The sequence below is a fragment of the Tiliqua scincoides genome, chromosome 6 (genome assembly GCF_035046505.1).
Source record: "Tiliqua scincoides isolate rTilSci1 chromosome 6, rTilSci1.hap2, whole genome shotgun sequence".
In the NCBI taxonomy this organism is placed as follows: domain Eukaryota; kingdom Metazoa; phylum Chordata; class Lepidosauria; order Squamata; family Scincidae; genus Tiliqua; species Tiliqua scincoides.
Window position 1 is genome coordinate 1,631,496 of NC_089826.1, and position 16,515 is coordinate 1,648,010.

The window sequence follows — 16,515 nt, forward strand, 5'->3', positions numbered from 1 at the left end:
CACCACCACAACATCTCATTGCGCCTTATTTTTGACCTTGGAGAGGAGAGTTATCAATTGATCAGTCATGAGATCATCCTCCCTTGCTGAAGAGATCCCTGCTGCATGGAGCTTACAACCATCCATATTCCAATAGTGCGAAGTGATAGAGAAAGAGGAGGCGGAAATACTTGGGTCACAAGGGATGAATGCAAGCAACAGTAGTGGTTACATGTTTGTGTTACATGTGCTTAGGTCTTGTTTCACCTGAGGGTGCCAGGATTAAGCATTGTGGGTTTTGGAACACAGTAAAGTAAAAGACTCTGCCTTAGAACAGCTGGACTTGGAACTGAACAGAGGGAAAGACGTTGCTTAATTGAGCAGAAGGCAGCATGGCTGCCAAGGGTCACAGGCAACAGCAGGAAGCTGTGGCATTACCCTCCCATCCACCCATGTACATTGAAACTACTTCAGCAGGATCCATGCCAAGGAAATAGATCCAGAGGGCCTGTGAAAGTGAGCCAAAGTGTCCTCCAGGTCACTGGTCAGTCTGGCTTAGGGGAAAAGTGAGCCCACCCGTTCAATTCCAAGTGTGAACAAGTCTCATTCATCAAATAACTTGAAAGGAGGGGTACTGGGTATCTTAAGAACATAAGAACAGCCCTACTGGATCAGGCCATAGGCCCATCTAGTTCAGCTTCCTGTATCTCACAGCGGCCCACCTAATGCCCCAGGGAGCACACCAGATAACAAGAGACCTCATTCTGGTGCCCGCCCTTGCATCTGACATAGCCCATTTCTAAAATGAGGAGGTTGCACATACACATCATGGCTTGTAACCCGGAATGGATTTTTCCTCCAGAAACTTGTCCAATCCCCTTTTAAAGGTGTCCAGGCCAGATGCCATCACCACATCCTGTGGCAAGGAGTTCCACAGACCAACCACACACTGAGTAAAGAAATATTTTCTTTTGTCCTAACTCTCCCAACACTCAATTTGAGTGGATGTCCCCTGGTTCTGGTGTTATGTGAGAGTGTAAAGAGCATCTCTCTATCCACTCTGTCCAACCCCTGCATAATTTTGTATGTCTCAATCATGTCCCCCCTCAGGCGTCTCTTTTCTAGGCTGAAGAGGCCCAAACACCGTAGCCTTTCCTCATAAGGAAGGTGCCCCAGCCCCGTAATCATCTTAGTCACTCCCATTTGCACCTTTTCCATTTCCACTATGTCCTTTTTGAGATGCGGCGACCAGAACTGGACATAATACTCCAGGTGTGGCCTTACCGTAGATTTGTACAACGGCATTATAATACTAGCCGTTTTGTTCTCAATACCCTTCCTAATGATCCCAAGCATAGAATTGGCCTTTTTCACTGCTGCCGCACATTAGGTCGACACTTTCATCGACCTGTCCACCACCACCCCAAGATCTCTCTCCTGATCTGTCACAGACAGCTCAGAACCCATCAGCCTATATCTAAAGTTTTGATTTTTTGCCCCAATGTGCATGACTTTACACTTACTGACATTGAAGCGCATCTGCCATTTTGCTGCCCATTCTGCCAGTCTGGAGAGAGCCTTCTGGAGCTCCTCACAATCACTTCTGGTCTTCACCATGCGGAAAAGTTTGGTGTCGTCTGCAAACTTTTGTGTATCAACCGCTATCCAGTTCCAGGTTATAGCTGTCCCTGACTCTTTTTTTGAGGTGGGGGAGGGGATTTAAGAATTCTATCAAGTGTTTGGGTCTTTTCACTGCCAAGTACTACTTTCAAGTTCCCTAACACGGCAACCTGACTTTCAGAGGGTTCTTGCCCAATCTCTCCTTACCATCATTGGGCATAGTAAGGATGGGGATCTGGGTGATGGAGCCGTTCCTGCCCTCCACACGTCCAGCTCGCTCATAGATGGTGGCCAGGTCAGTGTACATGTAGCCTGGGAACCCCCTGCGGCCAGGGACCTCCTCCCTGGCAGCCGAGACCTGGTGGGGAAAGAACAAGACGAGAGTTACTGGAGCAGAGGGAGTTGACCAGCTCACCTGCCTGTTGCTGGCTGGCACTTCAAGCTCTCACCTGCGTTCATACGAAACCGACGCATATTGAGGCCATATGAGTGTGCCAAATAACTGAATTGAAACATACAGACTTGGAGTGACTGGGATATAAGGAAGTGTTTATTCTCACCTACTGCGTAACCAGCCTGTACGTACTGAACCAACACTCCATTCCCAATTTTGTATTGGTAGAAGCATGAGGGGAACAGAGAATAATTCAACTTGTTTGGTTTTTCTAATGTGCAGAATTATACGCCACTAAAACACTCACTCTAAGCTCTAGAAAAAGTGATTTCAAGAATCCAGTATAAGTGAACAGAAACTTGGATTATTAAATTTGTTTTGCTGGTTAAATTTCTGTGATCAAAAGAACCTAAGAACAGCCCTGCTGGATCTGTTACGTGAAAATCCCCTTTTTCCTTAGTTGTGATTTTATATCTGGTTACAGGCCAAACTTCCAAAAAACCCTGGTCAAGCTACAAACTCATGGATTATACAACCTCCACCTCCCTAGGCTGGCATAGTAAATCATTGCTTAAGTGTCTCCTATTGTTTTATTGTTGTAACTCAATCACTGCTTAAGTACTCTATGCAAATTTGAATTGCCTTCCTGGGTTGCTGTATTCTTATTATTGTGTAAGTTCCCCTAGCTAGGAAGCCAGCCATTAGACACATTGAATTTTGCTGATAAGGGACATCCTGACCCCAAACACCCTGCTGGGTGGCAGTTTCCCCCAGCTCAGCACCCAGCTCATCTCTGTCACACAAAAAAATCCTTTTAAGAGAGGGCTTCGCCACATGCTCGCTCTCTCTGACTCTTCCCCTCAAGACAGAAGGTCCTCCTCCCAGGACTCTTCCCCCCTCCCATCCAACCGCTCCACAAGACAGGTAACTATATCGCGTCTAGAACTCTTTCCCTTCTCTTCCCCCCTCTTTTCCTCCCCTCCTCTCCCCATCTTTAGTTAGCAACTAGGTTTGGCAGACAGGGACCCCTAAAATCCTTCCCTACAAACCTTCCCTTTTTCTAATTTCCTCGGATGCACCAAATACACTCCACACGCAACCACCATGAAAGCTAGGATTCAAGTAGACATATACTTACCATTTTTCCATGTGCATTATGTTTACCTTTGTGCTTCTGTAATAAAACTATAATCTTATTGAAAGTTATCTTTCTTTCAGTCTCCTCCTTAAGCTAAAAGGGAATTTCTCTGCATTATGCCATCTTGTTATCCAGCCTATGGTCCTGAAGTTTCCAATAAGGGCAGTGTAATTATTCCCCTATATAAAACAGCCCTTTTTGGTAACAGATCAGGCCATAGGCCCATGTAGTTCAGCTTCCTGAATCGCACGGCGCCCCACCAAATGCCTCAGGGAGCACACCAGACAACAAGAGACCTGCATCCTGGTGCCCTGCCTTGCATTTGGATCAAATTAGTTGCAGCAATTCCTGCTCTTTACCTTTGGGCCCAATCCTATCCAAGTTTCCAGCACCAGTTCAGCTGTAATGCAGACTCAAAATAAGAGAACAAACAGTCCCTTACCTTGAGGAGGCCTCCGTGTCTGACACTCCATTGCAGGATGCAGCTTACACCCCACTAGCATGGCTGTATCAGTGCTGGAAAGTTGGATAGGATTGGGCCCTTAATTTGCTAACTGTGCTGCCTTCATTCATTCTGCATTCAGCAAACCTGCACCTGTATTAAATGTTCTCTAAAGCTTCAGTATCTCACATATCTTGCATTTGCTAAAGCTAAAATCAACCTAGCAAAACAATTTGGGCTTCACTGTTTTCTGCAAGTTGCTCTCGTGGTGGCCGAGCTCCACAGCTGCCACAAGGCCTCTGACATGGGGAAGTCATGCTGCTTCCCAGGCCACGTCTCTCAGGAGGACCAGTCTTGGCAGAGAGCCCAAGGCTCAGCTAATTTGGATGACGAACGTCAATGGCTGTGTGTGTTGGGGGTGAGCAAGAATGATGGACTGCTCGATTTGGGAATCCCCCTCTTGGGTATCTGCCCATCACTGGCACCTTGTGGCCACCTTAAGTCGTACTGGCCTGCCCATGACCCAAGCCATGCAGTGCCCCACCGACCTCTCGCAGGGCCTCAGCATAGGAGCTCATGTCCGTCAGGATCACAAGAACGTGCTTCTCACACTGATAGGCCAAGAACTCAGCCGTAGTCAGAGCCAGGCGGGGTGTGATGATGCGCTCAATCCTGTGGGAGAGACAATGCAGTCAGCCAGGCAGCTGTGTGTGCAGGTGTTGCTTAGAAGCTCATCTTCCCACACCAACCTCCTAATCCCTCCCCCCCCCCCGACTTGTTTAAACTCTGCTGACTTTTCTAGGGCTGCATACTTACCTGGGTGAAAGCTCCATTGGACACAGTAGTCCTTGCTTCTGAATAAACATGCACAGGATTTTATTGTGGGGGCTACCTTTCTTTGATCCCTACATCTTACACATCTTACACATTGCCCTTCTCCATTCTGCACTTGAAGCATTCCACAGTCACTGAGAACCAGGACGCCAACAGACACACATTTGCTATGATCCAAGATCTTGCCTTTCCTTGGCACCTTGATGTGATGGCACCACTGGGCAAAATTGCACAGAATTGTTTATCTCACATGAGATCCTGCATGATTCTTGTGAGATTGTGTGCAGTTTCTTGTGATCTTGGCACACAGGGGCACCCACAGTCTCTTCTTCCCGCTGCACCAGGCCAAGATCACATGAAACTGCACACAATCTCACAAGAATCATGTGATCATCCAACCTTGAGTGGGTTTGAAAGAGTTTGAAACAAAGAGGAGTGACCAGAAGCTCCTGGTGACTCCTGAGGCCTGCTTTCTGACCACAGTCAGTTCCGCTGCCCAGCATCTCTTGGGGTTTGGAGTTAATTTGTTTAAACCAAGAACTGCAAATAAATGTGCAGGTGGATCAGCTGTGAAGGCAATTAAATGAAAAGTGGCAGTCTCTGAATGGGGGAATCTGCCTCTTGTGCCAAATGTGAAGCACATTTTCTGTGCAAAACAGGTGCAGTGCTTCCTCTACCCTGCACAACACACCCTCAGCTGGGAGGGTGATTTCAGATCAGCTTTTGGCTGGTGCTCTGGAGAAAAGGATGAAATGGTGCTCTCCAAGGCAGGAGGGAAGCTGCTGTGGACTCTCCTTCCCCTGTGGTCACAAGACCTTGTCCAAAGCGAGCGTCACACTCACGTGGGGTCATTGGCGAGGTTCAGGAAGAGGCACACATTCTCCATCGAGCCATTCTCCTCGAAGTCTGACTTAAAGAAGCGGGCAGTCTCCATATTCACCTGCCAGAACAAGAAGAGGATGTAGCACTTAAGAAGACTCCTTGCTGTGTCTGGCCTCTGGAGCCCAGCATCCTTTTCCCACAGGGTCCACAATCAGACCACAGAAGCCCCAGCCCTGAGACTGGGAGGCAGGGCCTGGTGCCTCTGAACATGGAGGCTCTACCAGTGTGGAAGATGTGTGTGTGAGAGAGGCCTTGCTGCACATTTGGACCACCTGTAGTTAAAACAGCAAGGATCCTTAAGGGAAAGAAGCAATGGTTTTGCCCCTCTCTACTCCTATTGCATTCTCTCTTGCCCCTCCCCACCTCCCTTGCTAGGGGAGGAAAATTTGTGGTTAGCCACAAAATAAGAATTTTGGCTACTGCCTTTAAATCTGGGATAATGGTTCCTAACTCAGAAACAAGGGGTGAATTTTCTTGCAACATTCTTCTTGGGACTGCATCCCCCATGTGGCTCTCTCTCTCTATAACTATGACCCATGGAGTTATGGGTCTAGAACTAGCCTCCTCAAAATAAGAATGTGACCACATGAGGGCATATTCTGTGGGGAAAAATTCAACTCTCACCATGGGGGCATTGAGGCTGATGTCACAGGTTTTGTGCTATGTGTAGCTCTTTGCCCGTCCCTATGACTAGCTGGAGAAAAATTATGCCATTTGTGTGTGTGTGTGTGTGCGCGCACGTGCGCGTGTGCAGATTTGCTTCCTTTGCGCAATCTGGATTGCTGTATGAATCAGAAAATCCCTGACCCTACAAAGTGGCCTTAGATGAACCATCCTCTTTGTCTCAGTTCCCCCATTTAAAACATGAGGATCATGATATTAGATCACCCACAGAACTGCTGTAAGTAAGGACTGCAAGGTGATGCATGTGAAGCACTCTGAACATTTGAAAGTGCTAAATTATGTCATTCATTCTGTGCAGATTTCAGAATTCAGATTTATGGACAGATCTGGGTTATTTTGGCAGAGAATCCTGACCTCTTTTTCTGTTTCTAGTCTATACTGACCCATTTGTGGTCATGCAAAAAACACTTCCTTTTATGAAGAACTGGTGTTGGAAAGGGGGTGTGATGGAAAGGGCAATTGCTTAAGGAAGGAGATTTGGGCCTTCAGTTCAAATTGCGTGGGCTGTGGGGTTCTGACATGCCTTGAACTGTGGCTTCCTTTTCAGGACAGGATGAGACCTACAGATGTAGGGCTGATGATGTTCCCCAAGTAACAATTATGCCCGATCACAGAACCTCAGCATTTATTGTTCAGCATCAATATTGGTGCCAAAAATGTGTGCTGAGCTCTGCATGGAAGCGAGACGGCATCTTGCAAACCATGAGCACTGCTTACAAATATAGAAATGAGGACATGCAAAACAGGGAGAGGGAGATATATGAAAACCAGAAGCAAGGCCCACTAGCCAGAGGCGCCAAAAAAGAGCACGTACAGACAGGTGCCAAGGAGGCAGGTGGGGGCTGTCAAGAGGAGCTGGTTGCAAGGATGGCACTGTCCACTGGGGGGCAGCAAGGTGCTGCCACTTAGCCTATCTGGCTATTGGAAGATGCGACAGGGAAAGAGTTCTGAGCATCTCTCAAGGGGATCCTATCAAGTTCTCCTGAGAGCCAGCACAGTCCCCTGATGAGGGGGAGGACTTTGGTTCTAAGTCTTTGGGGGTTCTCACAAATGGCTCTAAGAAAGCTCTTATGCATTCTCCCTGTTACACACACTCCCTCAAGCCATTTCTGCCCAGTGTTGAATATACACAACAGGGACCAAATGTGGGTGGGGCACAAATTGGTTTTTTTAAAAAGGAGAAGAGCAGTCTTGTGAATATGCAGCCTGAGGCACTGTCATTCTTAGTTTAAAGGCTTTACTTAATGAAAGGTGCAGAGAAATTTAAACGTCACTTGTCAAACTTAATCCTGCTTGGGGGTGATCCTATATCATGATTCACAGTGGTGGCTTTGGAAGAGGCAACTCCATTTGGACACTGTGACTATGATTGAGATGAAGAAAAGAGTGTCCTGCCCGCAGCAGAGCCTTAAGCTCTGAACTAGAAATAAGCTGCGACAGATTTTGTGCAGAAATTGTGGTTGTATTTCCTGGAGACCAGATGGTGCAGGCGCCCTGAACAGAGGGCAGCCCTGACTGATATGATAGGTTTTTAGTCCCTAATCATGTATTACGCGCTGTATAATAAAACATCAAACACGGATTTCCTGGTCCGGAGGTCTGTTGATCTCCGCTTGACGGAGAAGGCACAGGTGGAGGGGGAGATGGAGGAGGGAGGGCAAATCTGTGCCCGGAAAGTGGCAGCATCCAGTGGTGGTGGGGAGGCAGGAGCAGAGGAAAGGTTTCATCAAGGAAGCAGATCTTGGGGAAGAAGTTGAAGGAGGAAAGAAACTCAGCTCCACAAATTTTGTCTTGTCTGTCTGTCTGTCTGTCTGTCTGTCTGTCTGTCTGTCTGTCTGTGGCAGCAACATAGCTAAAGGGGCTGGCAGTGCAGTAAGTATTGCAGGTGCTGCAATGTGCTGTATAAGCAGCCCCTCCCACTCACCATTCTGGGCAGCGCGGGCAACGCAGTTTCTGGGCAGTTGCTACCCAGAAAGGTTCCAATGGCAAGTGGGAGGGAGCACATACAAGGCACATTGCAGCACCTGCCATATTTACTGCACTGCCAGCCAATGGCATTGCTAAAGATGTGCATGGGGTGCAAGCTGCACAAGGTGATGCGCATGGGGGTGTGTGACACCACTACTTGCCAATATTTTTAAAATCTTGGTATTTTTGAATAATACCATCATGCTATATATCAATCAACGCGTAATTTCATGCAGGCTGCAGTGAAACAAACCTTGTTTAAATATCTCTATTCTATCAAAAGTTATAACCAAACAAGCATCGGGGCAGGGCAACAGTTCATCACCATGCCCACCGCCTGGGGCGTTGCCCTGCCCGCTGCATGGGAGGAAGTCCACCATAGGGGTGACGGCACTAGCCTCCCGCACCGGTGACACGAACCCTAGTGACACCACTGGTCTGAGGCAACTGTTTAACAACATCAGGAAGCAGAACTGCAACAGAGGAGAAAGAAAGATTAATGGGGGAGAAGAGGCACAGCTGATCTACTCAGACAGAAAGTTATCCACCTGTACTCTGAGGCAGACGAGACTGAAAGAGCCATTCCACCCTGTATAGAATGTGTAAACGGACTTGTAGGAAGGGACAGAAGTATGGGAGAGGAAGCAGGCGTCGGTCCATGATGTGAGCAGAAAGGAGGGAGCAGATATGTCTGGATGAAGGTTGTTTGCTGGGTGCTGACCAGCACATGGGCAAATGTGAGCATTAAAACCAGAGATGGGAGGAAACACGAAGGGTGTAGAAGTCATGGCAGGCCTTGGCCTGGATATTTGTGGCAGAGAAATACACTGGCCTGAAGATCACACAAACCCGATAGCCTGTGAGAAGTGGGTGAGACCTGGGCCCTCCCCCTTCAGGAGAAGGGGGCTGGGGTCTCCCCCTTCAGGAGAGCAGACTGGCTGCCATTGTTTGTCCGCAGAAGTTCCTTTGGAAAAGCTCTCCCGCACCCAGGCCCCTGAGGCGGCCATAACTCACCCCCATGGCAGCAAAGACAATGGCAAAGTTGTCCTCATGGTAATCCATGACGTCTTTGGACTTCTTCACTAGCCCAGCCTGCCGGCAGATCTGTGCTGCAATCTGGGGGGGGGGGAGAAAAGAGGAGTATGTTGGGGGTCTTTTCTGGCAAAGGAGGCACTTCACCTCTGGCAGGCGTTCCTACAAGCTCCCCAGTCCGTCAGAGTTTGTCTCAGTGCCGCTTTGTTCCAGCCAGGAGGTGGATGTGATCTTCTTTGGGAGGAAATAACAGCTGTGTCTGTTTCCCTCTCCCTTGTTTCTCCAGGGGCCAGTGGCGCAAATCCAACCCTGGAGGGCCACTTGGAGAATCAAACTGGTCTCTTACACATCCAGACGTGTAAAGCTACATGGACTGTGGATGCGGTAGAGATGAAATGAGGGGGGTGGGTGGGTAGTCAAGCAAACACTCTTAACTTTTCCCTGGAAAGATTCTCATTTGCATTCTCTAAATTTGTTTTTCAACATTCCCCAGGTATGGATACGATTGGACTGTCTGTGTGCAGGTGTGTTACAGCCCAATTCACCACAACGCCCTGTGCAGTGATGCAACTGCACAATGCAACACTAGCTGCTAGCAGCTTTCATTCTCTGGCTCTGCTTCCTAGAGCCAAATTTAGAGGGCAAACTTGTGGCTTCTCAATAGTGAAAAAGGCCCTCTGCCCATGCTTGGATGTGCTCAGTCCTTGTTCTTGGTCATGGTTTTATAGACTCTGGAGCTAAGCACCCTGGTTTTGGCCTGGAGAGCAAGAAGGTCCTTCCTTTTCCCCATCACCCTCCCTCCCTCCCTCTTCCTCTCAGGCAGCAGAGAATCCATCTCACCAGACCCTGAGTTTATCATATTCGCTTTCATCTGTCACTCCCGATTTGTCAGGGGACGTTTTCCACCTGATTGCACTCCTCAGCCGGTGTGCTTGTGCTGACTGCTAGAGCTGAGGAACAAAAACGGGCTCGTTTTGTTCTAGGCTGCACCTCCCTGCTCTGTCCCCAGATGCATTCATAGATCAGGCTTGATGTTTCAGGTTCAGCAAAGGGCATGATCAAGTGGCTGCAATCCAGCCTGACACTGCCTGGTATTTTGGCTGAAATGGATGTTTCCAGCTTGGCTCGATTTCTGGGCTGATCAGCTTTGATAGCCTCGTTGCACTCAACACGCAGCCCGGAGACCCTCTCTGTGCTTTTCCTGTTCTGCAAGAGAGTCCCTCCTACACCCGACTCTCAAACAATGATCAAAGAGAGGCAAAGACCCAGAGATGTTGGGGCTCGTCAGACCCAACCCGAGAGATTATTTTGAATGCCAGCATTCAGCCCTAGAATATCTGAAGTCAAATGAAGAGGTGCCTGCCTCTGAGAGAGTGCAGAATGCACTCACCTGGCTTAAGAGGGAGGGACTCTAAGTGACCAGGTATGACTTGCAGACAGACTGGAACTCCAGCGCCTGTCCTTTGTCAGTCGGTTGAAGAAACGTCCATTTAACTGCTGACTAATTTTTGCATGGATTTACCTGCTAGTCAAAACCACTGACTGGTAGCCAGAGGAGGCTTCCTTGACTTTAGGTGATGCTACCTAGTTGTAGAGGACATCATCTTAGCAGAGACCATCTATCTTGTGCATGTGAGAGGAGGAGGAGAAATGCTTCTTCTCAGATGCTGTATTTGCCACCTGCAGCTATTAGAATTTGTGTTTAAAATACATATAATTTTTATATTACTGATTCCTTGAGGACACTTTGTGAGTTGACTGAAAGCTTTCAACAGCGGGAATAAGCACTGCAGTCCCACGTTTAAGAAATGAACCACCACCGCAAAACAACAGAAACAGCAATCAGTTCCATACTATGATGCAACGGAACCGAGTCTGGATGTGTTGGGAGGGAACCAAATTCAAATCCCGACCCTGCCATGAAACCAAAGCCCGATTCTGGTGTCACCTTGTGACATGACGAGGGCCTGTTCTTTCCATGACCTCACAAGGCCCCTCAGCTGGGGCCTGAAGGACCACCCTCATCCACACAATCCTACCATCAGTGCTGGCACCAGACTGCAGGGACCAGGACCAGGACTGTACTGGGACCTCCAGGCCTCCTCCCGCCCACCCCAGTGGCACACTAGATGCCACCACTGCCACCAGCAGCGAGGTCTCAGAGGTCGTTCCAGCTGGGCAGATTCCCTGATGGGTGTGGATGTCTGCTGAGTGCCTCACCTGACTGACCCCTGAGGCCATCCCTGATGCCCCTGCACTAAGATGCTCTTTCAGGGCCCTCCACAGTCAGTGAAAGAGCCCCAAGGAGGATCACCTGGAGCCATCGTTGATGTCTTTCCTGCACCAGCACAGACCTGGCCGTTTTTCCAGCCCTCTAAAAATGTGTGGGTGGCTGTTGCCTTTTTTTTACCTGCAGTGCCATTCCTGATTGTGCTTTTGTTGTTGATGTCTGCCCAGCTGTTTTTTTGCATGCAGCCCCCCCCCCCAACTGGAGAGCCACCTTTGTTGTACAGCGAGACAGAGGTAGGTCATTTCCCTATTCCAAAGGTTGACCAGAACTTCAGGTGAATTGACAGCAATAGCAGCAGAAAATTATGGAAGACACATCAGGAATCCATCTGATGGATTCCCTCTGCTCCACCCCTCAGCCTCTGAAAGTGGACTATGGAACATGGTCCTCTCCCCTTGTGCAGGCAAGGGGCCATAATCTCCAAGAAGTGATCTTTCCATGGAAAATGTTGATAATATTGGTACTGAGGTATGACAATATTGCCAACAACAACAGCAACCATTTTCAGTGTGCAGTCCATGTTTCCACCCCTGGTGGAATGCAAGGAGATTGACAAACAGGGCCTGAAATGCAAGTTGGGGTTAATACCCACCTCATTGTGGGGGAGACCTGCGGCAGAGAAGATGGGGATCTTCTGTCCCCGGGCAATGCTGTTCATGACATCGATGGGGGAGATTCCAGTCTGGATCATCTCTTCTGGGTAAATGCGCCCATGTGGGTTGATGGGCTGGCCTGGAAAATGAAGGAAGAGGCACAGTGTGGCTGCAAGTGCAGGAAGGAACAGGTCATTCCCAACATTTGAGCAGCAATTAACGGTCTGTCCCCTCACTAGTGCTTCTGGGCCAGAGGAAGTAGTTCTTACCCCTGTTCTAGGAAAAGAGGTTTGTGTCAGGTTGCTGCTTTTCTTGACAGGCTCTCTTTGCCTTTAACAGTTGCCTGGCAGGCAGCAATCCAACAGGTGCTATTCTTCTCCCCAATATGGACATGAGTGATAGAAAAACCACAGCAATTGAATTTGTGTATGTTATGTGGCTCTGTTATTCTGTCCCCAAAGGCAGCAAATATACACAGTGTGTATTGATAAATACTGTTAAAAATTATTATATTTTGAGAAAGAATAATTGATCTTTGTTCACATTATATATGTTAGTGTACATTGATATGCACTAACATATATAATGTGAACAAAGATCAATTATTCTTTCTCAAAATACAAGAATTCAGGAATACCTATGGAAAAGGGCAGCATCTTCGGAACAAATGAAAGGAAGCCACAACACATAATTCACCTGTGAGACGGATTGCAACAGGACACTGAGATGTTCACTAGCAGAAGCAGCTTTTTAAGGACTTGAAACACACATGGGTCTGTCAGTGGCCAGTACAGCCAGAGAGGCTTCCTCCAGGTTCCACCTACCGGCCAGTAAGAAATCCTACACAGACCACTTGTGTCACATCTGAACTATGACCCAAGTTTTCCTCTTGAAAACTGATTTTTACAACCTAAGGGTTTGAAGCTGCAAAGGACTTTTTAAAACAACAAATACTCCTTTAGTTCACACACGTTAAGCCACTTCTTAAGTTAAGCTTAACTTAAGTTAAGTCACTCAACCCTGCATATATGCAACAGGGACTAAATGTGTACACCTGTGGGCCGGGCAGAAATGGGTTAAGGCCTATCTAGATGTAACTCCCATTCCCTTGAGAAGTAGAACAGAAGAACAGCTATGTTTTCTCTTGACTTTGCTCCTTTTTGAAAATTCCTTCTTTGCCATGGCGCCTCCGTTTGGCAATCCTGGGGGGCATTTGTAAAGAACATCCCCCACCAATGAATGACAGGAGTTTTGTGTCTTGGGACAAGAGTTCCTGGTGAAGCAGAACATGGTGCAGATTATCCTCCTGCTCTCAGAGGTCTTTGGGGTTGCCCCATTCTGTGCTGGAGATCACACACTTTGATTTGCAGCACAACCGAGCTGAAGACACGAGAGTTCTGCCATGAGGACTCACCATTAATGTCCAGGAAGTCCTCTGCCATAACAATTGGCCCTTTGTCGATTGGTTTAGCTGAACCGTTGAAGACTCGGCCTGCAAAGAGAAATACACCTGTCCAGATCGTGGGAATGGGGAACTGGGGTGGGCGGATGGGGAGAAGTGGAAGGATTGTCCTCTCTGGATATTTGATCATCAAATTCTGGAAAGAGGGACGCTTCTGATTCAGCCCCTGTCAAAAGTCAGAATATGCAATACTGTGTATTTAACTAAGACTGCAATCCTATACATACTATACAAAATCAGTGGCAGGGGTAAAAAAAAAAAATTTATGTAGTGTGCTCCCTGGGGCATTTGGTGGGCCGCTATGAGATACAGGAAGCTGGACTAGATGGGCCTATGGCCTGATCCAGTGGGGCTGTTCTTATGTTCTTAACTACAATTCCCAGGAGGCCTTGCAGGTCTCTTGTTATCTGGTGTGCTCCCTGGGGCATTTGGTGGGCCGCTATGAGATACAGGAAGCTGGACTAGATGGGCCTCTGGCCTGATCCAGTGGGGCTGTTCTTATGTTCTTAACTACAATTCCCAGGAAGCCTTGCAGGTCTCTTGTTATCTGGTGTGCTCCCTGGGGCATTTGGTGGGCTGCTGTGAGATACAGGAAGCTGGACTAGATGGGCCTATGGCCTGATCCAGTGGGGCTGTTCTTATGTTCTTAACTACAATTCCCAGGAAGCCTTGCAGGTCTCTTGTTATCTGGTGTGCTCCCTGGGGCATTTGGTGGGCCGCTATGAGATACAGGAAGCTGGACTAGATGGGCCTATGGCCTGATCCAGTGGGGCTGTTCTTATGTTCTTAACTACAATTCCCAGGAAGCCTTGCAGGTCTCTTGTTATCTGGTGTGCTCCCTGGGGCATTTGGTGGGCCGCTATGAGATACAGGAAGCTGGACTAGATAGGCCTATGGCCTGATCCAGTGGGGCTGTTCTTATGTTCTTATACTTCCCTGGGAGAAAGTCTAAATGAACACAATGGGACTTACTTCTGAGTAGACATGCATAGGATTGTGCTGTAAAACACCTAACAGCTCCTTGCCCAGGTTTCCCTTGAGACCCACCAAGGACAGAGATCCCAAATGCCTCTGTATGTTTATTTATTATTGTTGGAGGCAAGGATTGAATTATGAGGAGCTTTCCCTACAGGTATAGGGGAGTCCAAAGGGGCATACAAAACTCATAAAATCACAATTAAAATTATACTACAATAAAAACATTAATACAAAAACTAAAAGGATTAAGGAGGAAAGAGAGGCCACAAGAAGGTCATAGTTTTTAACTGCAGTGGAATTCCGCGGTAATGGTGTCAAGATGAAGAAGGCCCTACACCTTCTTGCAGCCAAAGGCAGCACTTACAGGAGGGCCCCTTCAGGGGCAGCTAGTTCATATGGAAGAAGGCTGGGGACCCCGGCCTCAAGCTACAAAGGGCTTTAGAAGTCAAAACCAGCAACCTGATCTGTGCCCAGAAATGAACCAGTAACCACTGTAGCTGCAGGAGCAGCAGTCAAGCACAGTCTGAGACCAAACAGGTCAATGCATTCTGCACTGACTGCAGTTTCTTAGATGGTCTTCACCTGAGGAGAAGGAAGGATGGAGCTCAGTCCATGGCCTGCTGTGCTGGTTTTCCCTTTCCAAGGAGTTTGGGGTTTTTTGCACAAACGAACAAGCAGGCCCACTGGAGCCTGCTGTGGAGTCTGAAGCTGGCAGCCTCTTCTAGTACCTCAAGATTCTACCACTTCATTCTCACCTCATTTTGTGGCATGTATAAACCCCGCCATATTACGCAGAATGAAGTAGTAGATGAGGGAGGGGGCTTCAGACATACCACCAGATCCTGTTCCTCTGAGTAAAACACTCCCTACAAGCAATAAACAAGGCGTTGGAGAGAAGACCCCTCATCCTGCTGCACTGGTTGACTACATGCAAGAAGTTGGACGGCGTTAGACATATGACCTCTCCCACACTTGCCTGCTGCTTAGATGGCTCTACAAGAGGGTTAGAGAAATTCCTGGAAAACAGCCATCCCAAAGGCTTATATTAGTCACAGTGGCTAAAATATTCAGGAGCAGGTTGCCAGTGGATCCCAGATGTTTGGGCTAAAAGGATGGGCAATGACTGTATTTATCTTTGCCCTGCATATGTACTTGCAGGAGTTCCAAGTGCATCTGGCTGGCTATAGGAGATCAGGTACCAGGAGTAGATGGACCTGTGATCTGATTCTGCAAAGACCATCCTTAACCCTGGACAAGGTGAAGTGGTGGGACCCCAAGCACTCCCCAGCGTCTGAGGCCAGCTTCAGCACAAGGTCACAACACATCAAGCCCTTTCCTTAGGTGGCCAAATTGACCTTTCCACCAAACATCTGTCTTGCTCTCTCTCGAGCATCTCGTTCCCAGCCTCGACTCTTTATAGATTGGTTATCAACCACCACATGGAGCAAATCAATACAGCTGCACTCCCCCCTCCCCCTCACGGACAAGTCCCCCAATATGCGACTTTCTTCCAGTTCTCTAAGAGGGATGGAGAAAAAACACTGTTGTTGTCACAGCAAATGAAGATCAATGCCGAGATGGCAATGGAAAGAAGACGCCACAGACCATGAAAGGCCAGTAACCTTGGTATTCACGAAGCATTCTGTTTGTGCTTCAGTGACACACATCACTGGAGCACAAGAAACGAGGGGGAGTGTGAGAGAAAAAGAAAGAAAGAAAGAAAGAAAGAAAGAAAGAAAGAAAGAAAGAAAGAAAGAAAGAAAGAAAGAAAGAAAGAAAGAAAGAAAGAAAGAAAGAAGTAAGTGGTGGAGGAAAGTTTCAAGGCACCTGCAGAAAACAAGGCCCTGTGCCATGCTTCAGATAACCTGCAGCTAGGACACTTGGTGCTCAACATCCTCTTGCAACCTCCCCCCCCCCCCCAAATCTGATCTTTTACCCCTTTTAAGTTTCGTTCTATAGGAAGAGAAACCCACATGCAATCCAAGTGCAATTTTACTCCAGGAACCTGTACCGCAATGCAACTCACTGGCATGAAACTCTGCTGAGACTACTGCATTGTGTCCTAAGAATACAAAAAGAGCCTTGCTGGATCAGACCGAGGGCTAATCTAGTCCTGTTTCCTGTATATCACTGTGGACCTCTAGATGTCTGGTGCCACTTCCTTGCATCTGGCATTCTGAGGTAACCTGCTTCTAAAGTCAGGAGGTTGCTCATACCAT

General features: G+C 48.0%; 1 protein-coding gene across 1 annotated transcript in view; it reads right to left on the bottom strand.

The window, feature by feature from the left end:
• ATP6V1B1 (ATPase H+ transporting V1 subunit B1) overlaps window positions 1–16,515 on the bottom strand; it is a 48,347-nt gene that overhangs the window by 5,727 nt on the left and 26,105 nt on the right. Inside the window, exons 5-10 of the mRNA XM_066632150.1 lie at window positions 13,271–13,348; window positions 11,856–11,995; window positions 8,956–9,057; window positions 5,250–5,347; window positions 4,122–4,245; window positions 1,807–1,957 (exon numbers count right to left, since the gene is read on the bottom strand). Of these exons, the coding sequence (XP_066488247.1) occupies window positions 1,807–1,957; window positions 4,122–4,245; window positions 5,250–5,347; window positions 8,956–9,057; window positions 11,856–11,995; window positions 13,271–13,348 (693 nt within the window). The remainder of the gene's footprint in view (window positions 1–1,806; window positions 1,958–4,121; window positions 4,246–5,249; window positions 5,348–8,955; window positions 9,058–11,855; window positions 11,996–13,270; window positions 13,349–16,515) is intronic.